The sequence below is a fragment of the Balearica regulorum genome, chromosome 25 (genome assembly GCF_011004875.1).
Source record: "Balearica regulorum gibbericeps isolate bBalReg1 chromosome 25, bBalReg1.pri, whole genome shotgun sequence".
NCBI lineage: Eukaryota > Metazoa > Chordata > Aves > Gruiformes > Gruidae > Balearica > Balearica regulorum.
The window spans coordinates 3,315,324-3,327,697 of record NC_046208.1 but is presented as its reverse complement, the minus strand read 5'-3'; the positions used below and the strand labels follow the sequence as shown (position 1 = coordinate 3,327,697).

The 12,374-nt window shown below is 53.1% G+C and overlaps 1 protein-coding gene across 5 annotated transcripts in view; it reads right to left on the bottom strand.

Moving 5' to 3' along the window:
• The window catches only part of SLC45A3 (solute carrier family 45 member 3), a 31,125-nt gene that overhangs the window by 5,613 nt on the left and 13,138 nt on the right, over positions 1-12,374 (bottom strand). For 3 of the 5 annotated variants that reach the window (XM_075775767.1, XM_075775764.1, XM_075775766.1), the window contains exons 2-4: positions 5,559-5,986; positions 4,462-5,295; positions 2,652-2,917 (exon numbers count right to left, since the gene is read on the bottom strand). In XM_075775767.1, the coding sequence (XP_075631882.1) occupies positions 2,652-2,917; positions 4,462-5,295; positions 5,559-5,730 (1,272 nt within the window). In that variant the 5' untranslated portion in view covers positions 5,731-5,986. Of the gene's footprint in view, positions 1-1,455; positions 1,568-2,651; positions 2,918-4,461; positions 5,296-5,558; positions 5,987-9,048; positions 9,513-12,374 lie in introns of those variants that run through there. The other 2 variants (XM_075775768.1, XM_075775765.1) reach the window with 2 other exon arrangements.

Below are 12,374 nucleotides of genomic sequence, written 5' to 3'. Positions count from 1 at the left end.
AGATCGTGCAAGCATGACCTCAGCCGAGTTGCTTCATCTGCCTGACCTGAGCCTCCTCACTCAGGCTAGAAAAGGGGGGTGGCGGGAAGAAAAATCTTTTTCTTCTCACCCTTTTTTGCCTCGCTCTGCTCAAGCTGTGAGATCTCTGGGGCATGGCTCACTCCAGCAGTATTCACACAGAGTATTTGGATCAAAAAAGCTCTCCACGTTAACACCAACAAATAATGGGCAGTCGTGTGCAGACAGTGAAAATGCTGCAGAGCTCCAGCTTTAAAACTCCGGGGCATTTGCAATTATGCACAATCACTGGTCTGCATGGGGTAGAGCAGATAACGAAGGACACGTTAATCCATTCTCCGCACGGTGAGATTGAACAAACAAAGAAAATAAAACGGAAAAAATAGCACCTGTTTGAGAGCGGAGGGCACTGCACCCAGCTGCAGGGCTCAGAGGGGCTTGCCTGAACTATCCTTCCTTTTGCAGGAGGGACCCGGACACAGATCAACGGGAGGGGACCGCTGGTGCAGGCACGTGGGCACTCCAGCTCTGTTGCAGGTCATCCCAAAGCATTCAGCAGTCTTGGCACCCCCCCAGCTACACCCAGCCCTGCCCCAGTGTGTGTCAGCAGCAGCCAGTCTCTGTTCACGCTGCCCCAGGCCATGGCTGCGGATCTGTAGCACAAACAGTTTCAGATTCAATTGGAGAAGAGAAACCAGATGAGAACAACTTCACTAAATAGCAATCATCTCCCAAAAGCTTTCCCTGGGCTCTGCTCAGCTGCCCTACCCTTCAGCTCCTCAATTCTGCCTAGGCTCATGAATTTACACTTAAATGCGTCAATCCAGGACCATCACTTATGTGGAGCTTAAAAATCCTCCCACGAGCCTCCTATTGCCGTTGGAGTTCAAAGCAACTCCAAACCCAGCACAGAAAGGGCACTGCGTGAGCCAAACAGTTCCAGCCCTTCATATCCCACACTGATGTTCCCAGAAGCCTGCTCGGCTCCCTGAAGGCCCACACCACATTTTCTTGGTCCCTATACTGATCCAGGCTAGGACTTCATCGATACGAGTTCTGGCAGGGGTGTCTGAACACCTAGTGTGGAGAATTAATTTAAGTCTAGAGAAAATGACTTAAATGCGTACTCACAGGAATGAGCTTAGTGAGAAATTCTGCTTTAAAAACCACTCCTTTTAACACAGGATACAACCACGGGAGTCACCGGTGCCTCAATCAACAGCTTCATCTCCTGCTCTAGTTGATGGGGAGTGGTGGGAACGAGGAACCTGGCTCTCCTTAATCTCCTGCAGAAGGTGTGAATGCCCACCATGCATCCCACCTCTACCAAGCTTTCAGGCGCTGTTAGAACGTGCAGATCTTTTTCCTCCTGTTCTAGGCAAGGTTTTAGTGGCCATGCGAAGATGAGAGGGCATGCAGGAGAACAGAGCGACTTACACAGCCTGTGCAAAGCAAGGAGCTCCAGCTGAGGTGGCCTTGCAGGCTTTCGCCAACGATCTTGCACAGGGTGGGAGGAACAGCCACTTTGGATGCCCCTTCCGCTGATTTGCTTCGGGAAGAGTGTTTACAGTTTAAAAAAAAAAAAAAAAAAGTAAAAAAAAAGAGGGAAGAGAGGAAGCAGGAAGGAGGGAAGGCAAACAAAAACGATGACAGATTTCAACAGTAAGAAAAAAAGAACAGAAACGGGGAAGATGGAGACTTGTCTGCAAAAGGCGTTTTAGGGACTCCTTCTTGTGGGGGCTCCCTGCAGCCGGCTGCAAAGTAGCTGGTAAAGGAAGGAGGAACTTTCAAGTCAAGGCAACAGAGAGACCAAACCCAACTAAACCCCACACCTCACCGTACTAAGAGTGTCCTTGTCAAGCCTTTGGCAAACAGTTGGGCGTGTGGCCCTCACGTTCCCAGCCAGTGAACCACCTGCCATTGGGATGAAAGAGCTGCTCTCAAACCACAAATTAATTTTGCATTTGCAGCACAAGAGAAACTCCTATTAATCCAGTGTGCAACTCAGGAACATCCTAGGACTTCTCCGCAAGGATAACATCTGTGGGACAGGATTACTAGCATTTGTGTTGGTGTCAAAAGTTTCACAACGTTTATTTTTCTTGCAGCTAGGAGAATAGGAAGAACTTTGCTTTTCATTGTACTGATCTTCATGCTATGGACAAAAACTGGAAAGCAGGACCTCTAAGGGCTGAAAATTCTTGAGTTTTTTAGCACCTCAGGTTGGCAGTGCTGCAGATGTGACGTGGTTGCAGAATGCACAGAGGTATAACTAACCTGCGCCAGTTTCCCTAAAAACGTGCAGAGGAACGTCAGAATCTTTTGATACACCGATCCTAGCCGATTTCTCCCATCTTACCCACTCCCCACTTTTTAAAATTGCGTAACGCTTGTTGTGAGCAGGGGATGCATAAGGAAGGAGATGCTAAACTCTCTTATCTCTTCCATTTCAGATGACTCTTCAGAGAAGACCCAGCCTGGAGACGAGAGGCACATGTGGAAAACCTTTGCACACAGGCATGTGTTTCTCCTCCGTGGGCTGAACTGACTCTACCAGATACAAGTGGCAAAAGAGGCTGGCCAAGGTGTCCTCACCGCTCCCTGGCACATCGCCCTCTGGAGCAGATCCCTACCTGTTTTTCGTGATGATACAGTGATGCCAGCGTGTATGGCAGGATCTGGAGTGCAGAGAAGGTGAAGCCCGTCAGAGCAGCCGAGATGGTAACAACGATGACACTGTGGGAAAGGCACATGACGAAGGCAGCCACGGGGAAGAACACCACGCTGGCCAGATAGACTGCCCGCGTCCCAAACTGCTTCACCATCCGGTCCATGATTGTCGAAAAGAAGATGGATGTGACGCATTGGAGGAAGAGGCCCAAACTACCCATCCGGACACCTGCAGGTAAGCAGAGGTGATGACAGACGCTGCCCTGACTGCACCCAAGCTTCACGCAGCCAAACACCTTTGGCCCTCCTTCCCTCTCCTTCGGTGCCCAACTCACAGCCGCAAACAGCCCCGACAACCTCAGGGCTGGGTCAGGAAGCAGAGCAGCATCACCTAACGCATCCCAGGGTTGCACCAGCCGGGCTGCAGCACCCACCCTCCACCAGCAGCGTGTGTTTCCTCTATGTGCTCCTGGGCACCCCAGTCTAACTAAAGGGAGATAGGACTCCAAATGCCATTCTTGTCTTGGGAAGCCGTTGTTTGCACCGTCTTACTCTTGACCCAGGATCTGTCACCTGCTCATGAACCAGGATCCGTTGTTATCTGATGCCAAAACCAGTAACAGAACAAAAGGAATAAGGAATTGTGCTTAAGCCAAAGTAAAGTACACAACATCCACTAAACGACTAAACGACTAAACGACTAAACGACTGCAGTATCCGGTAGCAATCTGGACCTTACCCTTTGCAAAGATCTATCAGATTTCAGGGAATTAAAACCATTAACTCTTTGAAGCAAGGATCATTACTCAACACATGTTTCTATGACAGCTAGCACAATGGAGTCCTGAACTGCTGGAAGCTATACAGTGCAAGTGTTAAATAATAATTAAGCTCCCTCTAAGTTAAACAGACACTCAGCACAAAGAGGCAGTGTACTGCAGAGCTCACGGAGGCAGTGAATGGAAAACTTAGAGGGAAAGATATACAGCTGGAAGAGGAGGGCCAGGGAGGTGCCTCCAAGAATAAAAGAGTTAGATCAGGGAGAGGAAAAGAAGGGCTGGGCAGGGAGTTGAGATTCTGGCACAACACAGCAGGTAAAACAGGACAGCAGGCAACAACAGTGAGCAGGTAACGTGCTGCAGTGAGCAGTATCCCACGAGGTGGACGTGGCAGCTACAGAGTGCAGTGGTGAGCTCTACCAGAAAGCCCTGGAGAGGGGTGAGAACTGGGGAAGCTGCTCAAAGGCTCCCCAGACACAGGTGGGAGATGGGAGTCTCAGCGCAGCATGAAAGGGGGACGCAGCAAAGCCCCCCTCGCTGCTGCTGAGCACGTCCTGGCTTTCCAACCCCTGCTCTCCAAGAGATGGGGAGCACCACCACCCCTCGTTTAAAAAGGAGGGAAGAGGAGTGAAAGGACCTGGCAGCAGCAACCACAGCTCGTAGACAGAGCCGGATACATCCTGTTCAGCGTGCAACCTGCCAGACCGTTCTGCCACTTAACAATTCCCCCCCAGGCCGGGTCTGTGCTGCCAGATCCAGTTCAATGCTTGGTAGCCTGGAGGAGAAAGAGATGTTTTCCTATTTGGACCACTGTGCAATGCTCTGGGGCCATGGGGGAATGCTTTTTCCTGACCCATCTGCAGAAAGTCTAGTTTCCTGTGATGGTGGGTTTTTTGTAGTACTAGCAGAGCTGACCCCATTCCTAGCTCCCACCAAACACTCCTGTCCTCGGGAGGAGGTGCTGCGGGCTCAGAGCAGCTGGTTCACTTCTCACCTTCATCGTAGTGGCGTCTGGCATCCGTGCCTGGCTTGGCTCTGGGGACGCCGTGGTACAGCCCTTCCCCAACAAAGTCTGTGTAGAACAGCATGAAAGTCATGAGTGCCATCCAGCTGCAGAGCTCGGCCACGAACAGGCGCCGGATGACCTTGGGGATGCGGCAGTAGAGGCTGTGAAGCCGTGGCACCAGCGTGCAGAGGTTTCTGAGGGCCTGCACCATGTGCCTGGCCTGCAGGAGACATGAGCTCCTGGAGAGCTGGCAAGAGCAGCAGGCAGGAGCTGAGGGCTTGGGGGGAGCATCCTTCAGCGCTGGGCCATCCAGGACATCTCCCTGGGCGGCTGCCTCCTCTGTCACAAAGAGCGTGGCCAGCACACAGCCGAGGAAGATGATGGCGAGGAGGCTGAAGAGGCACGTCTCCTGCCCTCCCAAGTACGGGGCCAGAAAGCTGCCGCCCCAGTCAATGGCTGGAAGCAGGTAGCCAATGCAGCCCCCCAGGCTGATCATAAAGGCATACAAAGAGAAGGCCTGGCGGCAGTTGTCTGGCTCCTGGAAGAGGTCTGAGAGCAGAGCCTCCAGCGGGGTGAAGCAGACCTGGCCGCAGAAATCCAGCAACCCGATGCCCAGGATGAGGAAGGCGATCTCCAGCGGGCGAGTGTTGAGGGCAAACAGGCTGGCCAGGCTGCTGGCGTGCGGGATAACGAAGAGGCTCAGCAGGACTCCCAGGCAAAGCATCCAGATGAAAGGCCGCCTTCGGCCGTAGCTGCTGTGCCAGTGGTCACTGGCGGATCCAATCAGCGGGACAAAAACCAAGCCAAGGACAGGTCCTATCCCTGGAAAAGAGAAAGAAGAGGTGTTGGGGGACGGATCTGAAGGAGACTGGTCTGTATGCACAGTAAAAAAAGCCTGGGATGCTTCAGGAACTCAGTAAGCTTCTCTGGGTCACAGCCCCCTCCTCCAAACACAAGGCTGCCCTTGATACAACAGTAGCCCTGCAGCCACCCCACAGAGATAAGCCTCCATGCCCTTATCTGCCCCTGCCCCCCAGACTCAAAGGGGAAACAAGCACCTTGAAGATGAGAGAAAAACCACCTACCCAAAACCATGGTCATGAACTTCTCCTCCACGCCCACTTCCAGCAGCAGCGGGGGCACGTAGGTTATCCCTGCAGCCAGGCAGACCTCCAGGCCGAACGTCAGGGAGTTGACCAGCAGGAGCTGGGTCTTGCGGTTGTGGAAGAGCATGCTGGCCCAGGCGCCCTGAGCCATGCCGCCCCGACACCCCTTACTGACAGACGGCTGCGTCGCTCCGGCTGCGGCACTCCCAGGGATGCCCCACAGACAAGGTCTGGAGCGTCCCTTCCTGGTCTGCTGGGCAGATGCCACCTCCCATTTTTAGCAACGGTGAACGAACCGTCTTTTCCTCTTCCTCTTATCGCAAGACGTGGCCCCGGCAAAGATGGGTCCGGGCATGGGCAGGCAGGGATCCCACTCCAGGCTTCCCCTTCTGCTCACATGCTGTGGTCTGAGAAGAGAGAGCTTGTTAGACACTGCGGGGTCCAGGGCAGGGGAAAGGGCTAAAACCAGGTACCACACAGACACGTCATGGCTGAAAGAGACAGTCCCCATCCCAAGAGGCTTGCAGGCACGGGAGGATGAAGAGGGGACATCTGGGAGAGCGGCAGAGTTCAAAGAATGAACGACGTTGGTGCCAGGTTTCTCTCCAAGGGCTCGTGACAGGTGAGACAGGCACCTGTCAGACGTGGTTTGGGAAAATCCAATCCCGCCTCCGGGCTAAGGGAGGTCTAATGACCTCTCAGTGTCCTGTCCAGCCTCATCTTATAGATGGGCAGTTGTAGCAGAGAGACAAAGGATTCAGGGTCCCCTCTCCCAGTGAAATCAATTAAGAGGCCCCTTTGAGGATGCGGGCTGCAGGCACTCGCCTGCAGTCACACGGGGTCATCTCTAGGGACCCACGGCACTGCCTAATGACCGGGGCATCCCCCGCGCTGCCCCGCAGGCTCCCAGGGAAGCAGTTTCACCCAAATCCTGTCTCCAGCCCCTGAGACGGGGCGCAGAGAACAGATGGTGCCTCCGTGGAGTTTCACAAACAAACCTGACCCACTTTAGCCTCATCTAACAGTGAACGGCAATTACCTTACTCATTAGTCTGAGTCATTTATTTGCCCTGTAACATGCTCCTTCTCTCCAGCCTTCTTCAGAGGGGAGAGGCCACCACATCAGGACAGGGGCTAAGCAGCTAAGGCAAGCGTAAGCAGATGCCTCTTAGTAACCTGTTATGAGCCTGCCACTATGTCAGTCCACAAACGCAACAAATCCTGCACGGTTACCAGCAACTAGTCCGCCAAACTGCAGTTTTGCTGAAAGCATCTCGGGAAGATGGTCCCAGTTATGCTGGGAAAGGTAGAATGTGTTAGCAGGACATTACGCTGCTGCACAGACATTGATTTAGGAGTAAAACTAATTGCTGCCTAATTCTCAGGATTCGTGTGCTCCGACTTCTCCCCCTAAATGAGCCACCGTGGAGTTTCTCTGTGGGGACAAGGCAGAAAAGGTCCCGCTGGCCTGAATGTGCTTCAGAATGACCCATTTCTGGACTGCGCACTGCACTCCCAATTTGCACAGAAGCTTCTGCCTCCTGTTCCACCACAGCGCAGCCCCCAAGTGCTTTGGGTCCTTTGGATGAAGGAGGCTGAACAGAATGTGAGACACGCAGGCGGAGGAGTTTATCTCCAACTGCTCCCTCCCTGACTGCGGGGAAGCCGAACTGCGTACCTGCCTGCACACCTCCTTCCTGCCAGAGCAGCAAGCTGCACAGAGCTTCCCGTAGCTGCAGAGAGCGAACCCGTCAGAAGAAACAAGGTGAAAACCCAGTTTTGCAGCCCGGTCCCCCTCTAAATTCTTTGCCTCGGTTACAGGGGAGAGGAAAAGACTCCAACAAGGAACATCTCCAGGCCAACACTCGCCTTCCTCCCCAGCAGCCGAGGGAACCGGTGCTGGGGCCGTACCGGGCAGAGCGGCTCGGACCTCGCAGAGCTGGAACGGCAGCCGGTCAGCGGTCCGAGCGGGATGCAGAGTGTGTACGCAGGAGGAGCCGCTGAACCGGCGGTCTGCGGGACCATAGCCTTGCCACAGCTACACTGGGCAGAAAGCAAGCTTCATGTTATCACCAAACACGGTGCGAGTGAGTGATCCCTGACTTCGCAGAGCACACGTGTTTGACCTCCATCACTGCAGTAGAGTTAGCAGACGGGTACAGTTGGGACAGTTCCTGCCTTCTCCCTTTTCTCTTTCTTTCCCCAAATAACCCGCACAGGGATGACTGGGTGAAGCTGGATGTGCGGCGATGAGGTTTTTACAAAGATACAGGCATTTCTCCCTGCCTCTCGCGGCTGCAGAGGAGAGGCACCACTCCTGAGCTGAGGAGTTGCCAGGCTGCCAATTAAACACAATAAGTACCGATGATTTTCCTTCCAGGATCCCTCACCTTCCCCCTCCAAGCTCACTTAGACCTTGACTGTCACGAAAGATATCTCCTTTTAACAACTATGAACATTTAAATGACTTGCCCAAGGTCAAATAGCAAGCCAACAGCAGAGGGGGAACAGCAACAGTTTTCCTTTAATCACTAGACGTGGCTTCAAAGGAATACTCCGAGGCCCCAGATAAGCTCAGCGTTACTTCAGATGCACTCTATCTGCAAGGAAGCAATTGGGGGCAGCAACCACCTTAGATGTGGGCTAGACACAGGATGTCTCAGCCTTGTTCCTTTAATGGGTGCCCAGCTGGCTGACAGCCTTGGGATAGGAATTTAAGCTGGAGCCCTACAGCTCCAGCAGCACAAGCCTCGGTGCTGTTAGCTAGAGGAAGCAGACTCACGAGCCAAGATTAACTGAGCCAACGCCACTCTGAGCTAGACCTGGGAGGGAGAGGTAATGCCCGCTGTCTGCTGTAGTCCAGGGTCTGGAGGGCTTACAGAGGGGGACTTATCCCAAGGGAAACCTCAAACATTAAGTAAAAGATGTCTCTCACACACACGGAGAAAAAAAATTTGTTTTCTTCCCTTTTATCGCAGTGACATCTCTAGCACTGGTGAGGAAACAGGAGTCTGTACATCTCCCCAACTGCCTGAGAATTTCAGGTTGAGGCGGAGAGGCTGAATTTCTTATCAGTAGGTAAGAGAAGATCTGTTTCTTCCCCCTTCCACGCTCTCAGAGGGCTTTAACGAAAAAATAAATCCCAGTGTACCCGGAGGCAATGCCCATGCACAGCCAGCGATGAGAAGTTGTCAACAGCAACCAAGTCATAGACACAGTTGCAACAGATTATGAACCCTTTTCTGTTTAAATTGTATTTTTGTCCCAATACCCAACTTTTTTTTTTTTTTTTTATTTTGTTCACATAATACAGAGAGATGGGTTGGCTTAGCTGGAAAGAAATGCCAGTGCAGACTAGAAAAATCCCCTGAACTCCCGATCTGTAAGGACAGGGGCAGAGGGATGGAGAAGGAAGATTCAGGAGGCTCACAGGAGCCGGGATGAAAGGAAGGCAGATGCCGGGACTCACCTCCTCCAGGCAGAGCAGTGACAGATGATCCCTGCGGCTCCGGGCTGCGCTCCCCAAAGCCAGCCCAGCCCAGGCACACAGCATTCGGGAAAAGCTACTTAAGCAGTTTGCAAAGCAGAGGTGGAACCGAGCTGCAGGTACACACGCGGGTTTGGTTTCAGGGCCCTCCCTGCCTCCTGATAACACGGAGCGCCGGTGTGTTATTAGCACCACAATCACGCCTGGGCCCCTCGTGCAAGGTGCTGAGCAAACACAGGCTGCAGGCACCAGCCCTGCGACCCCGCTGCTCGCAGAGTGCTTGGCCACTGCTGCCCCAAACCAGCTCAGAAGGCACCTCCGGGGCTGCACTCAGGTCTGAACTTTGCCCAAAGCCCTGTCCCGGTGTTGACATTTGTCACCTTCCCCTGCTGACCTGCTGGCACTTCACAAACTGCCAGCAGAGAGAGATTTAGTACACGGGATTGTTATTTTCTTTTTAAAGAAAGTGAGATGTTCCCTGCAGTTTTGCAGGTAACAGTCTGCCTCTAAATAACAGTCCCAGCAACAAGACCAAACACTTCATTTAAACCGCTGATCTCTTCTAGGACAGTTTATCTGGCAGGCTATGCAGGAAGACTGGTTTGGGTCTGGTGCTCTATAACTTTGGAAGGAGTCAGACAAACCATCCCGGTCTAACAGCAGCATTTATACATCCCACCCAAGTGAGCTGGCAACAGCCTGTCCAGCCCGGTGGGATCTGACGTCTTGTGATGGGGAGATCTTTCACAGTCAGATGGTGTGTGTGGGGGGGTGCCTGGCCCAAAAAAGCTGCATGAGGACAGGCATTTCTTGCCGCCTGGCCTCAGTTTCCCCAAAATTCTACAATAGGGCCAGTATTTGTCCTTCCCTACGGAGCACAGTGCCAAGCACCTTGACAAGGATAGCAGCCAGCGCCCCCAAAAAGGGGCATACCAGCCCTTCTGTGTAAGGTTTCCTGCACACAGAAGCAGAAGGGAGCCACATGTAGGGCTTTTTCACAGCTGCTCACCGAGCTGTCGTGCCATGGGGACGTCATCTGCTGCTGAGCATTACGGCTCTTTCTCTGCTCTTCCTCTCCCTCCCCAAGGAGAAGCAGAGCATCTTTAAAGCCGGGGTTTCTCTTTTACTTTGAAGCTTGCAAACCAAACTTCTCCTTTCTCTGCAGAGAAACAACAGATCAACCCCGAGAGGCTGGTTCACCTGGCAGCCAGGTAGGAGGGCGGGTCCCGGGGGCAGGAGCAAAGCAGCAGACTGCGGACAAAGGCAACCCAGCGAGGAGAGGGCTCTCGGCCACCCGCCTGGACAGAGGAGCCTTTTCAGCAACGGCAACCAAAGCAGAAAGGATTGTACCTCCTGCAGTCCTGGGCTCTCCTGCCCTCTGTCTCCTCTCCCGCTTAAGCACCCAGAAGGACGGGGAGGAAGCCAGGCAGTCTGCCTCCGCGGGGTGCAACTCACCTAGCAGCACCAACAGCAAGGAGCAAGGAGAAGGAGCAGGGATGAAGCCAGGGAAAGCAGCTTCCCAGAGTCCATTTCTCTGGAGGCAGTAGGTCAGCAGATTGGATTCACACACTTCCCCTACTCAGAGTTTGTTCTCTCTTCACACGCTGCAGAAAAAGGTTCGACAAACGTCTTCCTGTGCTCGGTGTGGTAGAGACGCAGCGAGGCATCTGAATTTGGGAAAAGCACCAGCAAGCGCACGGACGTTCCGGTGGAAACAGGACTGAAGTTACTGGTGACGTGGGGCATACGGACTCTTACACAAAGCAACACCATCACCCGTAGAAGTTCACTTCCCACTTCCTTTCTCACCCAGCGCAGACGTTGCTTTCTGTGCCCTCGCTAACGGACTTTGAACCACACCTTTCACTTTTAGAAGAAACGAAGCCTGAGACACCTGAAGAAAGCAGACTGCGCGCAGGGCGCTGACCGGCACGCACAAACGAAGACTGGAAGAAGCATCTCCTCCTCCCAATCTCCTCAAAGCTTTCCAACATCGGATCTCACGAGTCATCGCATCTAAACGGTGCTTAGACAGAATGAAGATTGAGGGAAAGGCATTTTAAAAATAACATTTAGGTGTAGTTAGGTGGCTGGGAAAAACTCATGTATTCCTCAGAAAAATCCATATCCTGCCACTCCATAACCCTTCCAGTCTCTCACATGGGTGCAGAAGGGACAAGACGTTATTAAATGTGGTAGCAGCCTCTCTGATTTATCTATGACGGTTGTGCACCTACGCCGCAGTTCAACAAACTGCCACAGTAACGATCAGGCAACAGAGAATTAGATTCATCAACTATTTGTGACCTGTCAGGGCTCTGTAATAACCTGAGCCCTGTCTTATACGGGAAAAAAATTACCCCACAAAAGCCTTTGCCTTAGCAAAGGAAAAGGAAAAGCCTTAGGTTTTTGGAGAAGCACCCGAGCAGCTCCAGCAGTGCTGGAGGCAGGAGATGGTGCTGTGCGGGGAGCTGAGGCGGGGGCTGCTCCGGTCCAGCCATCCCCAGGTGACACGGACCTGCACGGCAGGTCTGCTGCAGAAACCTATTCCCAACAGCAGAGAGAGGAGGGCGAAGGGTATCGCTAGCCGTTGGGTTTCCATTCATAACCACAACGTTACACTTCCAACCTTCCAAGGGGCTCTTTATGACTGTTATTAATTCCCTGCTCCCTGGAAGCCCTTTGGAAGAAAGGGTGGGAGCCAGCACAAGAGCGAGCGCTTAGGGCAGGGCTGTTCATCCAGTGCCAGATCCTTTCACAGCTATCAGTGTCCATTCACCGGAGCTGAATGTGAAATACACCATGGAGAATAGCTCTGGCAGGCTCGCGCGGGATGCAATGGAAAACTCACCCGACCTCTCCTGACCCTCTCCCTTTCCCCCTCCCCTCCCAAATCTCCTTGACCCCGTTCACAGTGTGGGGAGAGCGGAGCGGTCATTAAGCAGGGATGGGAGAACGGCGATTTATTTAGTCTCTCTGAATTAACTCTGCGTTTCCTTTGAGGCTCCATTATATCGGCCTCGGCAGCTCGGCTTAGGGAAAGAGCGGCAGCGGGTGGAAATCCCCTCAGACGAGAACAAGGAAGACCCGGGCACCCCAACCCATTTGAAATTCCCTCCCTCACCCCACAGCGCAGCGTCCAGCAGCGCAGACACCGGGATACGTTAATCCAGGACAAACGCTAGATGCTATGGATGCATCCAGAGTTACGGGAAGGGGCAGGTCCCTGCGACAGCTCAGACCTTCCACGCAGTTTGGTTCAAAGGGAGATGTCTGAATTTGTCAGGAGCGGAGGTGGGTTCTTTCCT